This window comes from Vicugna pacos, chromosome 8 (genome assembly GCF_048564905.1).
Source record: "Vicugna pacos chromosome 8, VicPac4, whole genome shotgun sequence".
NCBI classification, from domain to species: Eukaryota; Metazoa; Chordata; class Mammalia; order Artiodactyla; family Camelidae; genus Vicugna; species Vicugna pacos.
This window is the reverse complement of record NC_132994.1, coordinates 26,991,770-27,019,730: the sequence shown is the minus strand read 5'-3', so window position 1 is coordinate 27,019,730 and position 27,961 is coordinate 26,991,770. Positions and strand designations below refer to the sequence as shown.

The 27,961-nt window shown below is 36.8% G+C and overlaps 1 protein-coding gene across 1 annotated transcript; it reads left to right on the top strand.

Moving 5' to 3' along the window:
* Positions 1-358: 358 nt before the first annotated feature.
* COQ3 (coenzyme Q3, methyltransferase) lies at positions 359-27,593 on the top strand. The gene is made up of 7 exons (XM_006200261.4): positions 359-572; positions 8,233-8,359; positions 10,529-10,681; positions 12,688-12,787; positions 22,623-22,865; positions 25,484-25,643; positions 26,826-27,593. Exons 1-7 carry the CDS (start codon positions 359-361, stop codon positions 27,044-27,046), a joined length of 1,218 nt encoding a protein of 405 aa, XP_006200323.2. The 3' UTR covers positions 27,047-27,593.
* Positions 27,594-27,961: the final 368 nt, after the last annotated feature.

Sequence of the window (27,961 nt, the reverse complement as noted above, 5' to 3'; positions counted from 1 at the left end):
GTGATAGTTTAGTGCCTTGAAAGGGGAAACAGTCCTACCCTTAGGGAAGTAGTTCTTCCAGTCTTCTCTGACTCGAAGTTAGGATCAGTGTCTTACAGAAGTCTGAATGTACTTGGGAGACATCTGTTAAATATAAAACAATTGGGTACATGGGAATAAAAGCTAGATCACGTAGCTAGAAATGGTAGCATGATTGATGGCTAATTTGAGATTGTCATATAGAAGCGGCATAATGAGGGTTTTGAAGTTAGTTTATGACAACAGAAACATAGTATAGTTCAACTGTATGCCCATTTGACATGTTGAAGGCTAAGACTTATAAACTGTAGCCATTCATATAACACCCATTAATGCAACCATGATTAGGTTGGCTCCAAATGGCGCGAGAGTGGATCCCGGAACCTTTCTGCTGGGGATCTTTCGCGGGAGGGACCGGAAGAGGTGGTCCCTTTCTGTTGCGATGTGGGGAGGCCACAAGATGGGCTCCTCCGGGTGTCGATTTTTAGGAGGGCTTAGGTCGGGGTTCCGGGGCGCACAGGCTGGCTGTCCTCGTTTAACCACGTCGCAGGCGGGTGAGTGAGTGAGCGAGCGAGCGAGCGAGTGGGTGAGTGGAGGTGGCTCTCAGGAAGCCCACCAGGCGAGACAGCGGTTCTGCGCAGGCGCAGAGAGGGCGGCGGGCTGTCTGTTGATGGGCTCCGCGCGGGGTCAGCCCAATATCTGTTCCTTCGCTCCCGCGCTCCGTGTCCATTGAACATCTACCTTGGGCTCTTACCCTTCCCTTCCCAGAGATTGGGAAAAATAGCTGAGGACAAGTGGTCCTGGCCGAGGAGCGCAGCCCGCGGGCGCAGCCATGTATCCAGCGACCTCTGTCTCATTTTCGCTGAGCTCCTTCCACCGGAGCCCGCGACCAGTCTGTGCCTGCCGGAGTCTCAAGGTCGTGTGCTTTCTTCTTTCGCCGAGGCGGGAAAGGACACCAGCTACTGTCTCACAGTTACTGAGTGTACAGTATTTGTGTTTTGTTTGCAATTACTTTGCCTTTTTTCCAGAAAGAGTTTAAGACAGCTATACAGTTTTTTAATTAATAGATTAATTCAGCAGGCAAATTGGCAAATAAGATCAAGAAAATAATGCGCTGAACCTGATGCTTTTAGGAGACAGTTTTATTATTTAACTCCCAATGTTAACCAGAACTTTAAACGTTCATTTTTTAAAGAAAAATTGGGGGGGGAGGTAATTTTATTTATTTATGTATTCATTTATTTTTAGAGGAGGTACTGGAGATTGAACCCAGGACCTCCTGCATGCAAAGTACACAGTCCACCACTTGAGCTATACCCTCTCCCCTAAATGTTCATTCTTTACAACTCATTTAACGAATACTGTGTGCCAGGCACTGGAAGTTTATAAATGAGTATTTTAGGGTCTCTTCTAAAAAATGTTAGCATAGAACTAAGATGAGGTTGCCGTGAGCAAAAACTGGGACACTTAAAGGCCCCAAGTAGAATTGGTAAGTTGTTACTCTCAGTACAGTGAAAAACAGTGCAGCCAGTACAAATGGTTTTAATCAATGTGTATACAATAAACATGGGGAAATGATTAGGAAGTAATGTTAAGAAAGTAAGTTAGAAATCAGTTTGTATTATGAACTTGAAGCTATATACTGAGAATAGAAATACATCAGAGGTGGAGTTGGTGATCTATCATTTTTTTCATTGTTTATATACTTATAATAATTTTTTTCAGTAAATATGTATTTTATAATCAGAAATTTAGGGAAAAAAAGTACTGTATAAATATCTCCAAATTTGAGGAGTGAACATAGAAGGAGCATCTAATAGATATTTGGGATCAGAGAAACTTCTTAAACAAGATATTTAGGGTGCTGTCTTGAAGGGGTTGTCCAGTTTCAGAAAATGGAGTGGCCAGAGGACCAGCTCGAGTATCTGTGAGGAGATTTCTAGGAAACTCCAAGGTGTTGCTTGAAAAGTAGAGTGCGAATGGAGGGCCGGAAATGAGGGCAGAGGATGGCCAGGGATGAGACAGGAGACTTTTTAGGCCATGACAAGTGAATGAAAGTCCATGTGCACCTCCTGAGATTGACTTTATCTTGAGGACAGTGTGAAATTACCGAAGGAACAACATAATCAGACTTGTTTTAAAGAGAGGACACTGGGAAGCTGTGTAGAAAGTATGATGGAGGCAGGCCAGACCAGGCTCAGGGAAGCCTTAAAGTAATCCAGACAGTAAATAATGAATGCTGGAATTAAGATATTGGCTGGGTAGAGGTCTTGTTCACTGCCAGCATGGAATCTGATAGGTGCTGGATAAATGACTTTGAATGAATTAAATGAAAAATTTCCCCATTCCTTTAAAATCTCTGATACCAGACTGATCAGATTCCAGACAGAGAAGGAATTAATAGCATTCTACTTATTAATGCAAAGTTGATTCATTTCTCTCAGTTATGATAAGGTGGTTTTTAAAACTCTTAAGAATTCTGGCCATACCCATGACTAAGTTTCCAGAAGTAGGGGAGGTGAGACGGAGATAGGGGTCATCACTGACCAGAGAGCAAGTACTGTTAAAATCTTTGAGGCTCAGTTTCATAATACCTTATACAGTTAACCCTTGAACAACACAGGTTTGAACTGCGCTGGTCCACTTATATGCAGATTTTTTTTTTCAATAAATACGTGGTACAGTAGTATACAACGTGAGGTTGGTTGAGTCCGAGGATGTGGAAGGGCAGATTAGGAGGGCCAACCACAAAGTTATACTTGGATTTTTGACTGCACGTGTGCCTTGGTGCCCCAACCCCCGTGTTGTTCAAGGGTCAACTGTAAATACTTATCTATGTATCACTGTTTATATAATTCTCTAATGTCTCATTTACCCACCTAAGGAGTTGCATTTGAACTTAAAAAGTAATACAGATACAGATAGAAATGGTAGAGTAACATGAGCAAAAGCCTAGAAGCACAAACTTTCTTTCCTTTTTTTTTTTTTTTTTTTTTTTGAGAATGTTGAAATGAATTTGGACCAGATCGTGAGGGCCTATTAAACAAAACAAAATTTTAAAAACATAAAAAGCTCAGGAGAAAAATGTTCAGAGACTATGAAAAGACAAGACATGAAATATAAATGACCGTTTGTCTTGGTCCATTTGAAATGCTATAAGAAAATACCACAGATTAGGTCACTTATAAACGACAGAAATTTATTCCTCACGGTTCAGGAGACTGTGAAGCCAAAGATTCAGTGTCTGGTGAGAGCCCACTTCCTGGTTCATAGGTGGAGACTTTTGCTCTCTGGGGTCTTATTTATAAGTGTACTGAACCCAACCATGAGGGCTCTACCCTCATGACCTAATCCCTCCCAAAGGCCCCACCTCCTAATACCATCACTTCGGGGGTCAGGATTTCAACATGAATTTGGAGGAGACACAAACATTCAGACCACAGCACCATTAAACTTTAAAAAGGACACAATGATAAATTGAGTATGATAAAGGACACTCATGATAGATTAAAACTATAGTGAGATACCATTTTCACCTGTTGGATTAGCAAAGATAAAAACATTTGATAATGCATTGCATAGGTGACTATCAGCATACTATCAGTGCGGGGAAACCAGCGCTAGAAACTCACGCATTACACATAGATGTTGACGGCATCGTCTATGAAGGCAATTACAAATTTATAAATGCACGTGCCACTTGGCAGCAATTCTTGGGATTTTACCTACAGGTACTCTCAAAAATATATGACATTACTTATGTAATTTAATCTTATGTTTTTGGACTAGCAAAAAAAGTTTTAAATAACCTAAATAAATGTGTGCTGATAAGGGACTGTTTAAATAAATGATGAGATATAGCCATACAATGGATTACCCTGCAGCCCTAAAAAACGGAAGTTCTCTATGCTCTGTTATGAAAATAATCTCCAAGATACATTGATAGTTGGAAAAAGCAAGATGCAGAAGAATGAGTATACTATGCTACATTTTGTATAGAGAAATTGATACACAAAAAATATGTGTATAAATTATCTGAAAGTATACACACAATCTAGTAACAATGGTTGCCTCTAGAGAGGGAAACTGGATAGCTACAGTCAGGGGTAGGAGACCTAACTTGTACTGTATACTTTTGTACTATTTAGATACGATTTGTTTTGGAAATAATTTGACTCATAGGAAGTTGCAAGAATAATATAGGGAATTTCCATGTGCCTTTCACGCAGTTCCACAGTGATAATGTCTTATAACCGTAAGTAACACATTGCCAAAGCCAAGAAACTGACATTAGAATGACACCATCAACTAGACTATAGTCCTTATTTGGATTTCATCACCTTTACATGCACTCATTGTGTGTGCGTGTGTGTGTGATCACATACAGAGATTTGTGTACCTAACTACCACAGTCAGGACATTGAACTGTTCCACAAGCACAAAGAAATTCCTGGTACTACTCTTTTATAGTTAGACCCTACCCCCGACCTTAAACCTTGATCTGTTTTCCATTCCTATGATTTTGCCATTTCAAGATGTGTTATATAAATGAAATCATACATTATGTACCTTTTGAAAAAAAATTTTTCCCCACTCAGCATAAATACCCTTGAAATCATCCAAGTTGTTGCATGTATCAGTAGTTCATTCCTCTTGATTTCTGAGTAGTATTTCATAATATGAATATGCCACAGTTTAACCACTCACCCACTGTAGAATATTTTGATTGTTTCCAGTTTTTGGCTATTGTGGATAGAGCAGCTATGAACACTGATGTGCAAGTTTTTGTGTGGACATAAGTTTCACTTCTCTGGGATAAATGCCCAGGACTGCAGTTGCTAAGTTGCATAGTAAATCCATGTTTAACTTTATTAGAAACTACTGAACTGCTTTTCATGGTGTCTGTACCATTTTACATTCTTACTAGCAATATGTCAGAGAGCTAGTTATTTCATATCCTGGTCCTCAGGTGTTCTATCAAGGATGGTTAAATTTGAGCCGATTTGATAGGTATGGTAGTGGCTTTCATTTACCTTCCTCTAATGGCTGTTGATATTTAACATCTCTTCATGTGCTTATTTGCATCTGCATTTATTATCCTCTTTGGCAGAATATCTATGTCTTGTTATACCCACTTTATAATACCTATACCCATTTTATAACTGGATTGCTTTTTTGTTTTGTTTTTCTATTGGAAGTTTTTTTGTTTTTTGTTTGTCTTGTTTTGTTTTACTATTGAGTTTAAAGAGTATCCTTCCATATTCTAGGTATAAATCCTTTATGGTATATATGTTTTGGGAGGAAATATTTCCTCCAGTTTGTGACCTGGCTTTTTTTTTTTTTTCCTTAACTAGTTGCTTGGCAGGGCAAAAGTTTTTTATTTTGATTAAGTCCAATTTAATCAATATTTTCTTTTTTAGATTGTACTTTTGGTGTCAGATGTAACATCTAACCCTGTGCCTAACCCTGAGTCATGAAGATCTTTTATATTCTGAAAGTTTTACAGTTTTGCATTTAGAGCAATGATCCATTTTGAGTTCAGTTTTGTATTAGATATGAGATTTAGGTCAAAAAAATTTTTTTTATCTATGACATCTAATTGTTTTAACAGCATTTATTGAAAAGACTGTTCTTCCTCCTTTGTACTGCTTTTGCACTGTTGTCAAAAAATCAGTTGGGTAAATTTTTTTTTTTGGTATTTGGATACTCTTGTTGCATTAATATTTGTGTCTGTCTCTCCTCCAATACCACACTCTCTTGATTACTGTAGCTCTATGATAAATCTTAAAATTGGGTATTTGATTCCTGCAATTTTATTCTCCCTTTTCAATATTGTTTTAGCTGTTTTGTCTATTTTGCTTTTTAAAATAAATTTTATAATCAGCTTGTCTATATGTACCAAAAAAAGGCTGATAGGATTTTGATAGAAATTGTGCAGATTTGGGGAGAATTGATGTTAAATCTTCCAGTCCATGAACATAGTGTGTCTTATCATTTATTAAGTTGTCTTTGATATATTTTGTTACTGAGTCCAAGCTCATACTGATTGCTACATGACAGGCCAGTAAATTGAGATATGAGCTGTTGGGGCAAGAAATAGTGATTTTATTCTCAAAGCCAGCCGACTGAGAAGATGGTGGGCTAATGTCCCAAAGAACCGTCTTGCCTTGGTTTGGATGTTAGGTTCTTTTTTTATTGGCAAGAAGGTTGCATTTTGTCTAGATTGTAGAATATTTCAGTGTAGAGTTGTTTGTGGTACTCCCTTATCATCCTTTTAGTGTCTGTTGAGTCTGTAGTGATATCTTCTGTTTAATTCTTGATATTGGTAATTTAGGTCTTCTCTTTCTTTGTCAGCCTTGCTGGAGGTTTATCGATTTTATTAGTCTTTGCAAGGAGTTAGCTTTTGGTTTGATCTATTTTCTATACTTTGTTCTAAATGTTTCTACTTTTACCTGTATCATTTCCTTCTTCTGCTTGCTTTGCGTTTATTTTGCTCTCCTTTGTCTAGTTTGTTGAGGTGGAAACTTAGATTGTTGTTTTAAGACCTTTTCTTTTTTCTAGTATTATTTAGTGCTATAAATTTCCCTCAAAGTATTACTCTAAGTATTACTTTAGCTATGTTCACAGGTTTTTATGTTGTATATATTTTATTTCAGTTTTATTTCCCTGAGACTTTGTCTTTGACTCATAGATTATTTAGAAGTGTATTGTTTAATTTCCAAGTGTTTTGTTCTTTTCATGTTATCTTCTGTTATTTATTTTCTAGTTTGAGTCCATTATATTTAGAGAACATACTTTACATGATTTGACTTCTCCTAAAGTTCTAAAGGTTTGTTTTATATCCCAGAATATGGTTTATCTTATGAATGCTCTGTGTATGCTTGAAAGAATGTATATTCTGTTTTTGTTTGCATGGAGTGTTTTATGAATTTCAATTAGATCTTATTGGTTGATAGTGTTGTTCACTTCTGTATAATTGCTGATTTTCTGTCTAGTGGTTCTATCGGTTACTGAGAGAAGGGTGTTAAAGCTCCTAACTATAATGGTAGGTTTGTTTCTCCTCTTAGTTCTGTGAATTTTTGCTTCATGTGTTTTGAAATCCTGTTGTTTGGTGCATACACATTTAGCATTACATTGTTTTCTTGGTGGATTGTCTTTTTTATTGAAGTAAAGTTGATTTACAATACTGTGTTAGTTGCAGGTGTACAGTAAAGTGATTTAGTTATATATATATTCAGATTCTTTTATAGGTTATTGCAAGATATTGAATATAGTTCTCTGTGCTATACAGTAAATCCTTATTGTTTTGTCTCTTTCATCATAATATAATGTCCCTGGCAATTTTCTTTGCTCTAAGGTCTACTTTGTTTAAGTGTTTATTGAACAACTGAATGTTCTGCAGCAGAGTAACTAGTTCATAAAGCAAGTCGCTGTGTAAGTTGGAACACAAACTGGATGACTGTTTATTTTAGCGTATATATATATATTTTTTTCCTCTGTAGAGATTGTTGAGCTTATGTATAAATCCATTCATATGGCTAACATGAAAGTGACAGAATTTGAACTAGTTTGACAAATAATCTGAAAACTAATATTACCCTAGTTTAAAAGGTAATGTAGTTTTAATTTGATATCATTTTTTAAATATATTTTTATTGAAGTATAGTCAGTTTACAATGTTGTGTCAATTTCTGGTGTACAGTGCAATACTTCAGTCATATAGCAACATAATATATTCATTTTCATTTTCTTTTTCACCATAGGTTACTACAAGATATTGAATATAGTTCCCTGTGCTATACAGTATAAACTTGTTGTTTATCTATTTTATGTATATTAGTTAGTATCTGCAAATCTAGAACTCCCAATTTATCCCTTCCCACCCCTTTCCCCCCTAGTAACCATAAGTTTGTTGAATATCATTTTTAAATAATTTTGTGCAGCATAATGTGTATGTAAAAAAATGGCATGAAAACTTTGACATAGGCATTACTTATTTTTGTTAATTATAATTTCAGAAGGGCCTGATTAGAGTTAGATGGCAGAATGCAAGATTTTTACTTTATAATTTAGAATAAAATCCAAAATTCAGAAAAAACCCTTTTGTTTATTTTTATATAAGATTGCCATGTAAAATAGTTTCTTCAATTACATCCATATCAGGGATTCATACTCTGCAGTGCTTTCTCTAGACATTTAAATTTCTTTTTTCAGTTTATTCAGAGAATCAGCTCAGTTGGACTCTACGAATTAAACCAAGGGTTTTCAGTGAATACAGAATCATGTGGTTCAAATCCTGTAGTATGACTTTTGCCTACTTGAGTAAGATGAAAAGTTACAGGTAAGTTTATTCATTACTGTGGCAAATATTTACTTAATTATGTGCAATAATAGTTTAGTATTGACTGTGTTTAATAAACTTTGTCAGTATGTAATAAATAGCTCATGTGATTTGATTAAGGTAGCTTTTATTTAAATATTCTTATTTTTCCCATAACTTTTAAATTTGGAAAATTGGAACCCACAGAAAAGTTGTAAGAAGTATACATACAGTGCATACCTTTCATCCATTTTCAGTGATAGCTTTTATTTTTAATATAAGACTATATTACTTGGAGAAGTACTTTTTACTTCCTCTTAATATCCTTGTGACAGGACACAAATAATGCAGTGCTTAAAATCATAAATGATTTGGGTGCAACATAAATATAAGGTGGTTAAGTATACATTCTAGGTAGTAAGATTGAATCAGAGTAATATCTTATAATATCTTATAAGATTATTCATATCTTATAAACCAATTTCTAACCTTGTGAAAAATATTGCATAGAGTTAAGGTATGAGCTCTCTTTTCTCTAAGAAATGCATGCTTCCCGTTCTCGTAAGTGAACTGACTCCTTGCAGGTTGGATGTATGTGAAGTCATTCTTAGTCAACTGAGCAACCACCTACTGTTATCTACTATAATCTAGTCCTTGACTACTGAAGCTTTGCACAAAGCATGAAAAGGAGGGTAATATTCATAAGATAATATTAAAGAAGAGTGACATTTAACTTTTAAGAAGGTAGTAAGTAATCAATACAGAATGTATTCTGTGTAGCTGAGAAAAACATAGTAAAAATTTAAATGTCATTACCTCTTCTAAAGTAACAACCTATTCTCTTTTACTCAAGAACCTTTGGAGGATTTTTCCTGTCATGTACTTTGACATGGAACCTTGTTTAGTCCCTGTTTCATTCCATTTAGTCAAAAAAATTTTTTTAGGTGAATTGTACACTTTTCTGGGCCTTCTCCTTCAGATTATTCATTTGACAAATGTTTCCTGAGCACCAGCTGTGTTTCAGGAACTGTGGTAGTTACTAGGAATAAAATGGTATACAAGATGCAAGACAGTCTGTGCCTTACCCTCGTGGTGCTTATGTTCTAGTGGGGAGACGTGCTCAACTAATCACATAGCCCAGAAAGAAGTAGAAAGTTGTATAGGAGTTGAGATAGAGAAGCATTAGATGACATTCCATTTAAACTAAGGTCTAAAGGATGAGAAGGAATGCATTAGGTGTGTAGAGGAGGAAAGGGGAATGTGAGAAGAATGTTCCAGGCAGAGGGGATGACATATACAAAGTACATGGGGAAGGAGCAAGCATGGTGAATTCAGAGGACTGGGAGAAGGCCCATGTGGCTGGAGTGGGGAGGATGAGGAGAGCAGTGGAGAGAGGCTTTGGAGAAAGAAGGAACTGGGGACCATTAATTCAGAGCATTGTAGGCTATGCTGAGGATTTTGGTCTTTTGCCTGATGTCACTGGAAAGCCATGGAAGGAAGCTCTGTAAGTGAGAAAATAGTGTGATCATATTCATGCTTCAGAACAGTCCCTCTGGACACATTATGGAGAACAGATTGGAGGCGGATGAGGTGGTAAGCAGGCAGATTAATTATAATCAGGAGGCTAGGGTAGCAGTTCAGGCAAAAGATGATGGGAGCTTGAATTAGGATGATCAGGCAGTAGAAATGGAGAGAAGGTGGAGAAATCTGAATTCAAATCCTGGCTCTACCACCTAATCTCTCTGAGCCTCCCTTTTCTTATCTGTGTATGAGGGGTAATAATAGAGCCTACCTTATAGAGTTGCTGGGAGGATTAAATGAGATGACAAGTGACATATATAGAGTTCTTAAACAGGGTGGTGTCTGGCATTTAGTATGTACTCAGTAAATAATTGCTACTACTGTTGTTATTATTATGTGACCCAAAAGGCCAAATTTTGTAAAGTTTCATATTTGTTGTAACTTACTTCAAAAGAAATGAATTTGTTTTATCTGTGAATATATATCCATATCTATATGTTTATAAGCAATGTGATTATAAGAAAACTTGTTTTAAAGCATCAAAAATAAGCAATACATATATTTAGAATCTAATAAATGGTAAATTAGGATGTCTTTCTACTTAGTATATCCCATGTTGCATTTTTTCAAATGGCAGTTTTCTCTCGGCTCCTCCTTCTGACCTCTTAGGCTCCCTTGGACGAGACTGTACGGTACTTCCCAGACCACTGTGGACAGCAGTGAGATGAAGACCTTCCTGGCCCTGGCTCACAGGTGGTGGGATGAGGAAGGCGTATATGCTCCTCTTCACTCGATGAATGACCTGAGGGTGCCGTTTATCAGGTAACTGTCCAGAAACTCTAGGTCTTTTAAAATACAACTCTTTTCAATAATTCTCTTTTTTTTTTTGAGTTTCATTTTTCTCTTGGCTTATACTTAGGTTTAAAATGCTGCATTTTAAGTTTGCTTTAGAAAATAAGGGGATTCTCTTCAATATCCATTGTTTGAAACTATTTTTTAATAACATCAGCTGAGTTCTAGGCTGCTTTCATTAATTAAAGTATTTGGGGACATTATCAGGTTAATTAGAATTAAATCCATATGAAAAGGAATTAGGGTCTTGTGGCATCAAGGTCATTTAATAATAACTTTGACCTTCAGGCAGTTTTGATTAAGAGAATACTACTGAATCAGTTCAAATCAGCAAATATTTTTTGAGAACTTACCTTGTGCAGAGCTTAGGGGCTAGACTTTAAAAGCTACTAAGATATTCATCATTCAAAACACAATCTGTGTACTTCAGGAACTTAGAGTTTGCTGTGGGAGATAAAGGCAAGGGTTCATCAGTCTCCACTTATCAAGAAATTGTTCATTCATTCTTCTGTCCACTTATTTCTTTTTTTTCACTTTTTTTCCTTTATTTTTATTTTTTTTTCACTTATTTCTTAATTCATTAAACATTTTGGGGGCAAGATACTGTAATAGGCACAGAATATCAGATTCAGACTGCCCTCAAGGAACTTCCTGATTGGTTTTTGCAGCTTCATCCAGAATCTGCAGTAAAAATAGAAATGTTGGCACCTTTTTATTACACCTGAATTAGTGGATCACTGAAACACTAAGGCAGAGAAAAGCAGAAATGCCATTCTGCTAGGCTAGGTCAGTGGTTCTCAAGTTTAGCCCCTGGATTAGCAACATCAGTATCACCTGTGATCTTGATGAAACTGCAAAATTCTGAGGTTTCACCCTGGACCTACTGCTTTGGGGGGTCGGCAGTCTGTGTTTTAGCAAACCTTCCAGGTGATTCTGATGCGCACTCAGCCTGAGAACTACTCTATTCAAGCTACTGTGACACTATTATCTAGATATCATACTGAAAGAGACCACCCAGAGCAGTACAGATTATGGTTAGAAGTTTAGATTTTATTCTGATCATAATTAAAACCACTGAAGGGGAGCAATATGATCTAAATTGTGACATAAAGAAGACATTTTGGCCAATGTGTGAAGAACAGAGTGGACTTCATTTGAAATGGGTCCTTTCTATATAACATTGAAGTAATCCATTTAACCACTACCTGGATTATTCTTAGAAGTCAATTTTAATAGCAATAAAAGATTTCCTAATATATCCTTATTATATATAACATTTATTTTAATATAAGTATAATTAGGATTCATATGTAGTCCACCTTAAGTTTAGTTCATTATACTGTTAGCTATATATACATCTGTGTGTATGTGTGGGTATGTATGTGTGTGCTTATGTTTGTGTCTGTGGTAAAGTATTACTGTGATTATCTTAGAATTACGTTTCTCGATTGGATGCCTGCTTACATAATCATGAAAACATCACTAACTTAGAAGATCGAAAGAGACTCAGTTTAAACGGGAATATAGGCAAATTCTGAAAATATAGATCTCCAGTCTTCTTCTAAGCGCTGTAAAATAATCTATTTGTCACTGATGTGAAATGGATCTGGCAGGTACAAACAACAAAGCTAATAAATGTCTCAGGTGATGTGATATCTCAAGTGAATAAAATTAGGTTAATATAAACTAGATTATTTTTTAAGTTTGTATTTAGATTATTACTAAAGTAATGTTTAAGTCATAATTATTACTAGATATTTCAAGAGCTTTACTTTGAACATCCTGCTTTTGATTACTAAAAAATATCTTATAAATTAAGTATAATGTCATTTAATGCTTAAAATAAAAGATCTTTTCAGCCAAAAAATTAACATACATTTAAAAAGTGAGTTTAGTGTTTCCTTGAGAATACAGACTTTTAAATTTTTATTGATAAAATTAATAATTTGTCTTTATATGTTTTTAATTTTTTAAAGAGACAATCTTTTAAAAACAGTTGCTAATCACCAGCCAGGAAAACCTTTGTCTGGGATGAAGATTCTTGATGTTGGCTGTGGTGGTGGATTGTTAACTGAAGTAAGTTATTTACAACTTTCCTGCCATTTTTAACTGGGAAAAAAAAATTGAGAAGTGGGCTTATGCCTCTTTTATCCTTTTAAAAATTAATGTTGTTCATTTAAAAAAAGGAAGTACACCATGTGTTTAAATATTTTTATGATTATAAAAGTGATAAATTTGTTTTACTTTAAAAATATATAAATATTTCAGACAGTTATAGTGAGGAATTTTTTTTTTTAAGTTTTTTGGAAACATTTATTTAATTGACATGGCATTTTTCTCTCAGCTAATTTTCTTTCTTTTTTTTAACATTTTTTATTGATTTATAATCATTTTACAATGTTGTGTCAAATTCCAGTGTTCAGCACAATTTTTCAGTCATTCATGGACATATACACACTCATTGTCACATTTTTTTCTCTGTGATTTATCATAACATTTTGTGTGTATTTCCCTGTGCTATACAGTGTAATCTTGTTTATCTGTTCTACAATTTTGAAATCCCAGTCTATCCCTTCCCACCCTCTACCCCCCTGGTAACCACAAGTCTGTATTCTCTGTCCATGAGTCTATTTCTGGCCTGTATTTATGCTTTGTTTTTGTTTGTTTGTTTGTTTTTGTTTTTGTTTTTTAGATTCCACATATGAGCGATCTCATATGGTATTTTTCTTTCTCTTTCTGGCTTACTTCACTTAGAATGACATTCTCTAGGAGCATCCATGTTGCTGCAAATGGCGTTATGTTGTCGGTTTTTATGGCTGAGTAGTATTCCATTGTATAAATATACCACATCTTCTTTATCCAGTCACCTGTTGATGGACATTTAGGCTGTTTCCATGTCTTGGCTATTGTAAATAGTGCTGCTATGAACATTGGGGTGCAGGTGTCATCCTGAAGTAGATTTCCTTCTGGATACAAGCCCAGGAGTGGGATTGCTGGGTCATATGGTAAGTCTATTCCTAGTCTTTTGAGGAATCTCCACACTGTTTTCCATAGTGGCTGCACCAAACTGCATTCCCACCAGCAGTGTAGGAGGGTTCCCCTTTCTCCACAGCCTCTCCAGCATTTGTCATTTTTGGATTTTTGAATGACGGCCATTCTGACTGGTGTGAGGTGATACCTCATTGTAGTTTTGATTTGCATTTCTCTGATAATTAGTGATATTGAGCATTTTTTCATGTGCTTTTTGATCATTTGTATGTCTTCCTTGGAGAATTGCTTGTTTAGGTCTTCTGCCCATTTTTGGATTGGGTTGTTTATTTTTTTCTTATTGAGTCGTATGAGCTGCTTATATATTTTGGAGATCAAGCCTTTGTCGGTTTCACTTGCAAAAATTTTCTCCCATTCCGTAGGTTTTCTTCTTGTTTTATTTCTGGTTTCCTTTGCTCTGCAGAAGCTTGTAAGTTTCATTAGGTCCCATTTGTTTATTCTTGCTTTTATTTCTTCTAGGAGAAAATTTTTGAAATGTATGTCAGATAATGTTTTGCCTATGTTTTCCTCTAGGAGGTTTATTGTATCTTGTCTTATGTTTAAGTCTTTAATCCATTTTGAGTTGATTTTTGTATATGGTGTAAGGGTGTGTTCTAGCTTCATTGTTTTACATGCTGCTGTCCAGTTTTCCCAACACTATTTGCTGAAGAGACTGTCTTTATTCCATTGTATATTCTTGCCTCCTTTGTCAAAGATGAGTTGACCAAAAGTTTGTGGGTTCATTTCTGGGCTCTCTATTCTGTTCCATTGCTCTATATGTCTGTTTTGGTACCAATACCATGCTGTCTTGATGACTGTAGCTCTATAGTATTGTCTGAAGTCTGGGAGAGTTATTCCTCCAGCCTCTTTCTTTCTCTTCAGTAATGCTTTAGCAATTCTAGGTCTTTGATGGTTCCATATAAATTTTATTATGATTTGTTCTAGTTCTGTGAAACATGTCCTGGGTAATTGGATAGGGATTGCATTAAATCTGTAGATTGCCTTGGGCAGTGTGACCATTTAAACAATATTGATTCTTCCAATCCAAGAGCATGGAATATCTTTCCATTTTTTAAAGTCTTCTTTAATTTCCTTCATCAATGGTTTATAGTTTTCTGTGTATAATTCTTTCACCTCCTTGGTTAGATTTATTCCCAGATATTTTATTACTTTGGGTGCTATTTTAAAGGGGATTGTTTCTTTACTTTCTTTTTCTGTTGATTTATCGTTAGTGTAAAGAAATGCAACTGATTTTTTACGTTAATTTTGTAACCTGCTACCTTGCTGAATTCTTCAGTCAGCTCTAGTAGCTTTTGTGTGGACCTTTTAGGGTTTTCTATATATAGTAACATGTCGTCAGCATATAATGACACTTTTACCTCTTCTTTTCCAATTTGGATCCCTTTTATTTCTTTCTCTTGCCTGATTGCTGTGGCTAGGACTTCCAGGACTATGTTGAATAGGAGTGGTGATAGTGGGCATCCTTGTCTTGTCCCAGATTTTAGTGGGAAGCTTTTGAGTTTTTCACTGTTGAGAACTATGCTGGCTGTAGGTTTGTCATATATAGCTTTTATTATGTTGAGATATGTTCCCTCTATACCCACTTTGGCGAGACTTTTTATCATAAATGGGTGTTGAATTTTATCAAATGCTTTTTCTGCATCGATTGAGATGATCATGTGGTTTTTGTCCTTTCTCTTGTTGATGTGATGGATTACATTGATTGATTTGCGTATGTTGAACCAGCCTTGTGTCCCTGGGATGAACCCCACTTGGTCATGATGTATAATCTTTTTTATGTGTTGTTGGATTCTATTTGCTAAAATTTTGGTGAGGATTTTGGCGTCTATGTTCATCAGTGATTTTGGCCTATAATTCTCTTTTTTTGTAGTGTCTTTGCCTGGTTTTGGTATCAGGGTGATGGTGGCTTCATAGAATGAGTTTGGGAGTATTCCCTCCTTTTCAATCGTCTGGAAGAGTTTGAGAAGGACTGGTATGAGTTCTTCATTGTATGTTTGGTAGAATTCCCCAGTGAAGCCATCCGGTCCTGGACTTTTATTTGTGTGGAGGTTTTTAATTGCTATTTCTATTTCCTTTCTAGTGATCGGATTGTTCAAGTGTTCAGTTTCTTCTTGATTCAGTTTTGGTGGACAGTATGTTTCCAGAAACTTGTCCATCTCCTCTAGGTTATCCAGTTTGGTTCCATATAGTTTTTCATAATATTCTCGTATGATATTCTGTATTTCTATTTTGTTTGTTGTAATTTCTCCATTTTCCTTTCTTATTTTGCTAATTTGTGCTCTCTCTTTTTTCTTCTTTGTGAGTTTGGCCAGAAGTTTGTCGATTTTATTTACTTTTTCAAAAAACCAGCTTTTGGTTTGGTTGATTTTTTCTATGGTCTTGTTAATCTCTATTGTATTTAATTCCTCTCTGATCTTTATTATTTCCTTCCTTCTGCTGCTTTTTGGGGCTTTTTGCTCTTCTTTTTCTAATTCATTCAGGTGGTGGGTCAAATTGTTTATTTGAGATTGTTCTTCTTTTTTGAGGAAGGCCTGTATCGCTATAAACTTCCCTCTTAGCACTGCCTTTGCTGTGTCCCATAGGTTTTGAGTGGTTGTGCTTTCATTATCATTTGTCTCAAGGTATTTTTTAATTTCAGCTTTGATTTCCTCATTGATCCATTATTTTTTCAATAACATATTGTTTAATCTCCATGCTTTTCTTTTTTTCTCCTTTGTTTCTCTGTTGTTGATTTCCAGTTTCATGGCATTGTGGTCAGTAAAGATGCTTGAGATAATTTCTATCTTCTTAAATTTGTTGAGGTTTCTTTTGTGTCCAAGTACATGATCGATCCTGGAAAATGTTCCATGTGCACTTGAAAAGAATGTATATCCTATTTTTGGGGGGTGTGATGCTCTGAAAATATCCACCAAATCTAGTTTTTCTATTGTAGTATTTAATTTCTCTGTTGCCTTGTTTATTTTCTGTCTGGAAGATCTGTCTAGTGATGTTAATGCAGTGTTAAAATCTCCAACTATGATTGTATTCCCATCAATATCCCCCTTTATCTCTGTTAGTAATTCTTGTATGTACTTAGGTGCTTCTATAATGGGTGCATATATATTAACGAGTGTAATATCTTCATCTTGTATCACTCCTTTAATCATTATAAAAGGTCCCTCTTTATCTTTCTTTATGGCCTTTGTTTTAAAGTCTATTTTGTCTGAAATCAGTACTGCAACACCTGCTTTTTTGGCTTTTCCATTTGCATGGAATATCCTTTTCCATCCTTTCACTCTCAATCTATGCGTCCTTCTCCCTAAAGTGGGTCTCTTGTATGCAGCATATTGAAGGTTCTTGCTTTATTATCCAGTCTGCCACTCTGTGTCTTTTGACTGGAGCATTTAGTCCATTAACATTTACAGTAATTAATGATAGATGTGTGTTTATTGCCATGTTGAACTTATCTTTGCAGTTGAATTGGTATATCCTCTTTGTTCCTTTCTTCTTCCTTTTGTGGTTTGGTAATTTTCCTTTGTATTATCATGGATTTTATTTAATTTTTGTGACTCCCTTGTAAATTTTTGACTTGTGGTTACCCTTTTTTGTAAATCTATTAACCTATTACTATAACTGTTTTTATTAAACTGATAATAACATGATCTCAAACCCATCCTACTGTTAAAAAAATTCAAAAAAGAAAGAAAAAAAAATTCTATATTTCCCTGCCTCCCTCTCCCACTCTCAGTGATTTGTATGTCTTCTTTTATAATTTCGTGTTTTCTTTATTTGTAATTCATGAGTTATCACCTGTCCAGTTGTGAGTTTCTCATTTCTGTAGCCTCCTGCTGCTTTTCTATTTAGAATAGCCCTTTCAATATTTCTTTTAGCATGGGTTTAGTGTTGCCAAACTCCTGCAGCTTTTTTTTGTCTGTGAAACTCTTTATTTCTCCTTCTATCCTAAAGGATAGCCTTGCTGGATAAAGTATCCTAGGCTGCATCTTTTTTTCATTCAGGGCTTTGAATATATCTTGCCACTCCCTTCTGGCCTGTAGTGTTTGTGTAGAGAAATCAGCTGAGAGCCTTATGGGGGTTCCCTTGTAATTCACTCTTTGCTTTTCTGTTGCTGCCTTTAGAATCATTTCTTTATCCTTGACTCTGGCCATCTTGATTATGGTATGTCTTGGTGTGGGTCTATTTGGATTCTTCCTGTTTGGGACCCTCTGAGCTTCCTGTACTTGGATATCTGATTCCTTCTTTAAGTTTGGGAAGTTTTCAGTCATGATTTCTTCAAAAACCTTTTCAATCCCCTTTGATCCTTCTTCCCGTTCTGGGACCCCTATTATGTGAAGATTGGGACGCTTTATATTATCCCATAGGTCCCTTATGCTATTATCATTATTTTTTATTTGCTTATCTTGTAGTTCTTCTGAATGGGTGCTTTCTATTGCCCTGTCTTCTAGATCACTAATTCTGCATTAACTAGTCGGCTTTGCACAGCTATTAGATCATTCCTCATCTCTGTCAATGAGTTTACCCATTCTGCTTGGCTCTTCTTTATAGCTTCAATTTCATTTTTGACATATTTTATATCTCTAAACACTATCTCTTTTAATTCCTTCAGCAATTTGATCACCCCTTTTTTGAAATCTTGATGTAGTAGGCTATCGATGTCTCTTTCATTGATCTTTCTTTCAGGGGATTCCTCTTATTCTTTTAATTGGGAAAGGTTTCTCTGCTTCTTCATCTTGCTCATACCTCTCTGGCACTGTGGTTTATGGAGTATCAGTTGTCTATTTTGGATCTTAAGGATTTTATCTATCTAATGCCTATTTAGGAATAGAACTTAGGAAAAAAAAAGAAAAAAAAATAAGAGAGAGAGAGCAAGATTTTTAAAAGAAGGGAGAAAGAGGGTTTGAAAACAGTGTATAATGAATAATAGAAGAGCGAGTTGAAGCAGAGTATTAATCGGGTTGAGATGTCCTTTTAAAGCCTTTAAAAAAAAAAAGGGGAGATGAATAGATATATTTGAAACCTGTGTCTAATCAATAACAGGACATCAAAACCCAAGAGAAATAGAAATGAATTAAGAAGTAAAAATTAAGAGAGTAATAGAAAATAGAACAGGTAAAAACAGATTTAAAAAAAAACAAAAAAACAAACAAACAAACAAACAAAAAAAAAGGGTTGTCGGTGTTCTCCTGGAGTCTGTGTGCTTTTAATGTGAAGTCCTTCTGTCTTCGTCCTGTTTTGGAAGCTCAGCTTGTTTTCATAGGCCCTCCGTTGGCGCCCTCTTCTGTGCTGCTCCCAGCACCTGTCGGCAAGCAGATTGCGCCTCCTCCTAACACGGGGTCAGGTGCAGCTCTCCTCTGCTGTGGGCAGGCGGGTCACTGCCCCTCCGGATGCCGCAGTCAGATGTTGCAGACTGGCCAGGCAGGAGGGTGGGTCGTGCCCCCTCCCAGCACCTTGGTCAGGGGCTGTGTTCCTACCCGACAGGCGGGGGGGGGGGGGGGGAGCTCTCCCTCTGCCTCCGCTGCCAGTAGCTCCGCTGCTCTGTGCGGGTGCACACTCCGCCCTGGTCGCGCTCCGCGGGTGGGCTCGGGGAAGACCGAGGGGCAGCCTCGTCCCTGCTCCGAGCCAAGACCCAGCTCCTTGTTTGTCTTTGTGGAGCAAGTTATCTGAGGGACCAGGATGGAAGGATCCCATCTGCCACGGGCTGTAGGCCCGTCTCAGTCTGGCCCTTGAGGCTGCTAAGCCCTTCGGTGCAGATGCAGGTTTCGCCTCTGCCCCCGCCTGGGTGCTAAGCGCCGGAGAATATGGCGGCTCTGCCTGGGCCCCGCCTCTCTTCCCCTGAAAAGTTTCCGCGGGTTTTCAGAGATGGGGGTATGCACCCTTCCCCCGAGAGCACATCAACCTTGCTGTTTTATGGAGGGGCCAGGTTGTTCTGTCCTGTACACCCACAGCCACGGCGCCCAGCCCCTGGCAGTCCCCCAGGGCTGCCTCCGTGCAGCCGCCCCCGTCCTCCGCCCGGCTTGTGCAGCCTGGCCCTGCCCGCCGCTGCCGGCCCGCGTCTCAGGCTGGGTGTTGGGGGGACGCTCTGTGCCCGTTAACTTAGTTCTGTCAGACAAGGGCTGCTCTGTACAGATCCGAGCCTTGGAGGCTCCCCCTCCCTCCCGCTGGCCTCTCAGTTGGAGAGGGGAGACCCAGCGAGCGAGCACCAGTCCTCCTTTGCCGCTCCCTCCCCACGGGACCCATCCTGCGCTGCTTTGCCTTTTGTTCTTTCTTTTTTCCTTTTCTCCTACCAGATTTTTGGCGTCTTTATCTTTTGAAGAGGGCGATGTTCTGTCGGAGTTCCGCAGGTGCTCTGGTTGGCTGAGTGGGTCTGTAGATGCGGGTCTTCGTGTATTTGTGGGAGAGGGTGACTTATGAGCGTCCTTCTACTCCGCCATCTTGCCTCTTCTCCCGTGAGGAATTTTTTTTAACACAAAATGGGGCACTGGTAAAAATTTATAAATGGGACCTAATTAAACTTAAAAGCTTTACACAGCAAAGGAAACCAACAACAAAATGAAAAGACAACCTACTGAATGGGAGTAAATATTTGCAAATGATATGACCAGTAAGGGGTTAATATCCAAAATATATAAATAGCTCATAACAGCTCATAGAATTAAATATCAAAAAAATAAACAACCCAGTTAGAAAATGAGAAGACCTGAATAGGTATTTTTCCCAGGAAGATATACAGATGGCCAACAGACACATGAAAAGATGCTCAACATTGCTAATCATCAGAGAAAGGCAAATCTAAACCACAATAAGATATCATCTCATACCTGTCAGAATGGCTATCATCAAAAAGAACACAAATAATGAATGTTGGTGAGGCTGCGAAGAAAAGGGAACCCTAGTACACTGTTGGTGGAAATATAAATTGGTGCAGCCACTGTGGAAAACAGTATGGCGGTTCCTCAAAAAACTAAAAATAGAACTATCTATGATCCAACAATTCCAATCTTGGACATATATCCAAAGAAAATGAAAACACTAATTTGAAAAGATACATTCACCTCAATTTTGATAGAAGCATTATTTACAGTAGCCAAGATATGGAAGCAACCTAAGTATCCATCACAGATGAATGGATACACAAACACACACACACACACACACACACACACACACACACACACACACACATGCAGTGGAATACTACTCAGTCATTAAAAAGTGAAAATGTTGCCATTGGCAACAATGTGATTGGACCTATAGGGTATTACGCTTAGTGAAATTAAGTCAGACAAGGACAAATACTGTATGTTATCACTAATATGTGGAATCTTAAAAGATAACAAATGAATGAATATAATGGAACAGAAATAGCTTCACATATATAGAGGACAAACTAGTGGTTAGCACTGGGCAGAAGGAAGGGAGGAAGGGCTAGGTAGGGTAAGGGGATTAGAGGGTAGAAACCACCATGTATAAAATAAATAAGCAACAAGGATATATTGTACAGCACAGGGAAATATAGCCATTATTTTATAATAACTTTAAATAGAGTGTAATCCATAAAAGTATTGAATCATTATGTTGTACACCTGAAACTAATATAATACTGTAAATCAACTATACTTCAACTTTAAAAAAAAGAAAGAAAAAAACACACTGTCATTTGAATAGCTTTAGAAATTTTGTTGTCTCTTCTCTCCCAAAATATTAGGCAATTTCTACTGCTTTAAATGCACTGATAAGCTGGCCTTTTACAGTTGCTTCAATATCAAAACCTAACAGGGTTGTGCCTGCCTGTGGGGTTCTCCCCTTCTGAGGTGCTCCAGAGTACTTGGAAGAATACTCATTCTTTTTGTAAACAATATTTGCTTTACCTTATAGTAAATTTATACCCTACAACTCTATTTTATAGTCTTCTATCAACACAGTAACGTTTTGTTTCAATGCTGCATCATAATCTGAAAGATATTTTAAGCAACAGTGTAGGATACAAACATAAGTGAAGATACAGTGGGATGTGGTTCTATCAAGGTCCTCAGCAGCCAAGTTGACAATGAGACACAGAGGCCTTGGATGCATAGCTAAGTTTCCATATGCACAGAAAATGTATTCTTCTTGTGGCAATGGGCTGGTTTCTTTTGACATCAATTATAAAATTTCAGGAAATGTAAAATATGTGAAAATACATCCCTCAGAACCAAGAATATGAAGTATATCAAATTGTAAATGAGGACGATTTTACTATATGTGTTCTACAATCTTCTCAGTGTATCATTATAGATCTTGTCTCTGAAGTTAAAAAAGTTTTATTTATACTTTTAACTTATTGACTAAAGAGTTATAAAATAAATGCTGTGAGCTTTGATCAGAATTAAGGCTGTGTTTAAAAACTTGGGCATGTCATGGGAAGTAATGGAATCGAAAAGTTGAAAGATTAGCTAAGAAGAATCATTTCTAGTCAGTCACAGGAGAAACTAAGGAGAAAAATATTGTTCTTTAGAGAATTTGAATATTAGATAATTTTGCTTTTTACAATGACATTACATTTATTGCATTTTAAATATGTTAATACTATACTGTGTACTTATAAATATATCTAGAGATTGTAGGCAAATTATCCTCACTGTTCTCAAGTAGTTCTTGATGAGTTTTTTGTTGTTGTGATTATTGTTCTCACTTTTAAGCTTTTTATTATGGAAAGTTTCAAACGTGTACAAACTAGAGAAAATGGTATATTGAACTTTCATGTTCCCATTAATGATCTCTGATAATTATTCCCTCGTGCTTAATCTTGTCTCCTTTTTGAGAAGCTTTTTATTGCTAACACGTATTCTGTTTTCTTCCTGAGGGTAACAGTTTTTTATGCCATTAGCCTCTAGGGCGGCTTGGGGCTTCAGTTACTGGAATCGATCCTGTGGATGAGAACATTAGAACTGCACAGCACCATAAATCATTTGACCCAGTCCTGGATAAGAGGATAGAGTACAGAGCGTGTTCCCTGGAAGAGATTGTGGAAGAAACTGCAGAAACATTTGATGCTGTCATAGCTTCTGAAGTTGTAGAACATGTGATTGATCTAGAAACGTTTATACAGTGCTGCTGTCAAGTGCTAAAAGTAAGACTTACGGAGTTCATTAGTTTGTTTTATCTTTTGAGTGTAAACGTGTATCCTTAGAAATAAATGTACAATAATAACACTAAACCAGGTAGCCTGGATTAAGGGACAGCATCTCTACTGGAGATTACTTCTGCCTCTCAGCTTGCCCTCAGTACCAGGGTTTTCTAGATCTAGTATCTTGATGTCCAGGGATCTTGAAAAATGTTGGTGCTGAACATTGTAATACAAACAATAGATTTATGGTGGTATTTTTCCATTGGTATAATCTGAATTAAATACCTAATAGATACTGAATGACAATTACTAAGAAATCAATTTGAATTCATGCTTAAAAACCATTATTAGCATAATTGAGTGAGACAGCATTTGTTGTCATTCTCTCTGTGTGTGATATGTATATTTTCGGTTTATAAATAAATACTTCACACAGATGATCTCAGTTGATCTTACCTGTAACCAAGTGAGGAAGGTAAGGCAGGCATTGTGACCTTTGACCAAGTGAAGATCAGAATTTGAGAAATGCCAAAGGGCACTTAGTCTTTAAGTGTGGCATAAGGCTACATCTCTTGATTTCAAGTCTGGTTCTTCCCATTACATTATTATACTTTTATAATTTGCCACAGATTTAGTCTTCAGAAGGTGGTTCCAAATTTTCTTTTTATAAATATTTCTAAAGTATTATTATTATTATTACTGTATCAACTCTGTTTTTTATGTATTCAAGAGGTAACTCCCTAAGGTCAGGAACTGCAAGAATTAAATGCTTAGCGTTTATCTAAATAGATCTTTTAAAAAATACTTTAAAAATAATTTTAGTTACGGAAGAGTTGCAAAGATAGTACAGTGCTGCCATGTGTCCTCACCCAATCTCCCCTACCATTTCCATTCGACACGATAAGGTAGGGACTGGGGTGAGCATGTGCAACACCGAGGGCACAAGGTCGAAGGGGGCACTCACTCCTCGGGGCCAGTCCTGCATTCGCACACCCCAGGGAGAGAGAGCCCTAGGCGCCTCACTTGCCTCACTCTGTGTGTTTCTCCAAACTACACAATTGACATTGCCATTATACTATTAACTACACTACAGACCCTGTGAAATTTCATTAGTGTTTCCACTAATGCCATTTTTCTGTTGCAGGATCCAATCCAGGATTCTGTGTTGCGTTTAGTTGCCATGTCTCCTCAGTCTCTGTGCAGTTTCCTGGTAGTGCTTCCTCTTAAATGAGTTTTATTAGGCTTAGCTCCTATTTTTCAAGCAAAACACCTTAATTATTACTTTTTGATTTGTGTCTCAGTCAGTATGTATGGATGGAGGTTCTTTCACATATATGAGGAATGCTGGCATCATGGACTTTAAAACTAATTTTTGCTTTAATGGAAAGCCTATTAAAAAAAAATAATGACCATTGCTTACCACTGTTTCCTTAGAGTAAGATTTTGTGAAGCATAGATTAGATATTTATAAGTGATTTTTCCCCTTAGGTCTATTGAGATATAATTGACATATAAGTGATTCTTAATGAGATATTTTATTTATTTACTTATTTATTTAATGGAGGTACTGGGGATTGAACCCAGGACCTCATGCATGCTAAGCACGCACTCTACCACTGAGCTATACCTGCCCCCTTAATGAGCTATTTTATTTTTATAATTTTTTTAATATTTGTAAATAATCTTTATTTAATGAGCTATTTTAGAATGCTAGAGTTTTATAGGCAAAAGTTACAATGTATGATGAAATCATGTCCAATGTTTTAGTTTTAAAAGCACATCCTAATATTTCAGGGCCTTCTCTTACCATTTTTGTTTGTGGTTTGAGATGATATTTGAGATACTTTAATAGATTTAAGATACGATTATTTTGGAGGGGATCTTTAGCATTTTATTCCCATCAGGCATTAATGACAATGTGTAAAAGAGGGAGGAGACATTAATGTTCTTGCCATTTGTGGGAGTAAATATAGGAAACATCATAAAATATAGTCACTAAAAGATGGCTGGCTAAACCATCCCAGAAATGGTTCACATCCATCTGAGTGCTTATCTTGACCTCTTTATATGCTTTGTAGTAATGAAATCAAAACAAGATAAAACATGTTCAAACCTTAACCATGAATGCGTTTGTCAGGGAAGGCTTAGTGGCACTGCTGGCCTGCACGAGCCGTGGGGCTGTGCGCTGTACCAAACACGCCAGATGGGCTGGGCGCCCGGAGCAGGCAGCGTGGGCTCGCTGGGATGTCAGTGTGGGACGTGCAACAAGGGAGAGCAGCCTGATCTCATTTCTATATTTTTATTATAATAAAGTATTTGATATGTACCAAAGAATGCATATAAGATAAACATCAGTCATAGTAATGTATGATTTACAGAGTCAGTTGTACACACTGTTGCATAAATTCAGCAGGTGCATCTGTAGTGGGCTGTTTGTGACAATGAATTTCCTAAGGGAAAAGAATACTATTTTGGTAAATTATATTTTGTTCACACTTCTGTATCTTCCTGTACTGAAATTATTTGGAAGGAAGGAGGGTGGGGTTGGGGAGCCAAGCCTTTATTGAACTGATTCTCCTGACATTTAAAATGTTACTTCTATACATGTATATTTTTTTTAGCCCGGTGGTTCTTTATTCATTACTACAATCAACAAAACACAGCTGTCCTATGTCTTGGGAATTGTTTTTGCAGAGCAAATTGCGGGTATTGTACCAAAAGGTACTCATACGTGGGAGAAGTTTGTTTCACCCGAAAAGCTAGAGAGCATTCTGGAATCAAGTAAGTATTAAAAAAGTTTCCAATTTTCAAGGCCTAACTGAACTTAGAGTGTCCCTGTAACCTAGCACTTAATTAAATAGGCCACTGTTCTTTGGATGTTGGTTTCATCTCCTAAACTAGATCACAAACTCCTTGAAGTCAGGATTAAGTACGACATACTGCTTCTCTCTCACCTGTAGCACCTCACCCAGGACCAAGCCAGTCACAGATGATCAGGGAATACTTGTTGGCTGTCTAGTCCACTCGTTTAGGGTGAGGTGCAGGTGGCTTTTACTTACACGGCTTCCCTTTGTTCTTTTGATGCCCCGCTTGAATCAGCTCATCTCACATCTCATTTTTCCTGACTCCTGCATACTTGGATATATGCTGAACTTCCGTATCACGTTTTATGTAGTGTTTTAATGCTAGTGATAAGCATGCCTTAGAGTATGCCTCATAGTATGGTTACTTGAGTGTTTTTTTAAGCCCCTTTCTGGCTGTTGAATTCCTGGAAGGCAAGGCTGTGTCTCCTTTGTGTACTCCCTGCAGCGTCCTGCTCTGCTTCACACCTCGCGAGCCCTTGATCTATGTGTTGAATTCCTGTCAAGTAATAGCATTTGTCAGTTCATTTATTTGGCATCTGGTATTCCTCTTGAGTACTTAGACTCATGTGTGTCCCATGCTTTTTGTCCATGTAACAGTATATCAATAAACTTGATTTCACTTGGAAAATTAAATTAGTCCAGTGCAATGTAGTAATTTCTTTTCTGCAAATAACTTTGTTGACTAGAATAGAAAAAATACTTTGAAGCTACTTTACGGGAACAATCACTTTGTTGGCAGGTATTTTCTAGTAACAGTTAATGTATGTGGAATACTTGCCAAATTCCAAGCACTGTGCTACTTTACACATTTATCTGTTTTAACAAGTCTGTCATATATATTCTGTTCATGTGAGGAAACTGAGATACAGACGGGTCAAGTGACTTGCCCAGGGTCACCATCTAATAGGTGCCAGAGCTGGGATTTGAACTTAAGCAGGCTGCTTTAGAGTCTGTGTTCTGCTGCAGTAAAGAGTGAGCTCTACGTGGCTGTGAAGTATGTTTGCCCATTGAGATAGGAATCCTTCTCAATGTGCATGAGACACTTGGCACACGGGAGGTAAACATTTACTAAGTCTACTCTTTCTGACATTTTTTTCAGATGGTCTGTCAGTTCTAACTGTGGCAGGAATGCTGTACAACCCCTTCTCAGGTTACTGGCATTGGAGTGAAAACACCAGCCTTAACTATGCAGCTCATGCAGTCAAATCCAGCGTCCAGGAGCACGTGGTGCCCGCAGAGTTTGCTTTAAAGGGAGAAACAGAAGAGCTCCGAGCTGAAGCCTCCCACAACTCAGGTGTGTGTGAAGAACTGAAGAGGTGAATTGTTTCTAAGGACTGTAGTAAAATGGCTTGAAAGTGTGATGTTTACAAATACAGAAAATAGTTTATCTTTTGAGACAGGATCATAAAGAAGAGAAAAGTTAATAAAAAAGGGCTAAAATGTTAGATAAAAGCTTTTGTTGTTTCATCTAATAGCTACCTTCAAGGGATTATTCTATGGATAAAAAAGTTTTGTCAAGGTATTATGTGATCTAGGAATGTAAGTTCCAGAATCAGCCTTTGTTATGTGATTAGGACATGTATATATTTCACTTCACCTTACAGGTTATGCATTTTCCCAGCGTGTATGCACATGCATATATATGTACAGTAATATGTTTTAATTTAAAGTAATCTTTATTTGATTTTGGTTAAAGCAGTTATGTTTCTGACTGATGAAAACCAAATATCAATTTATACTGCCTATGTTTGGGAAGATAAAATGTATTTTTTCCTTTAAATTTTAGTTTATGGGAAAGCAAATTGATTGTTAAACATGTATTGGGTTTGGTCAAACATTAAAATCAAGAAATTCAGATTATATTGGACATACTTTTCTGTACAGTTCTATAAATGTTTTGTGGTGTCTTTTTTTTTTAAGTAGAAAAAGTTTTTTTAACTCAGTTTAAAAATTCAGTCATGGAAATTTCCTTTTTGGCTAAAATTTTTATAATTAAAGGGGATGACTTGAAATATATTTTTTAGACCTCTTTTTCTTAAAGTCAATAATGTATAAGACCTTTCATAGAAAAGTGTTAACCAAATATGACAAACATAGATTGAATGCATGTGATCCATGTAGAAAGTCAGCTTTTACTTTCTAAACTTTCTCACTTTTAATCTCAGATGTTTTTGTATTTCTTTGTCAATGCCTATTGGAGTGGGTTCACCAGGCAAAAACTTTCCAAACAGCTTA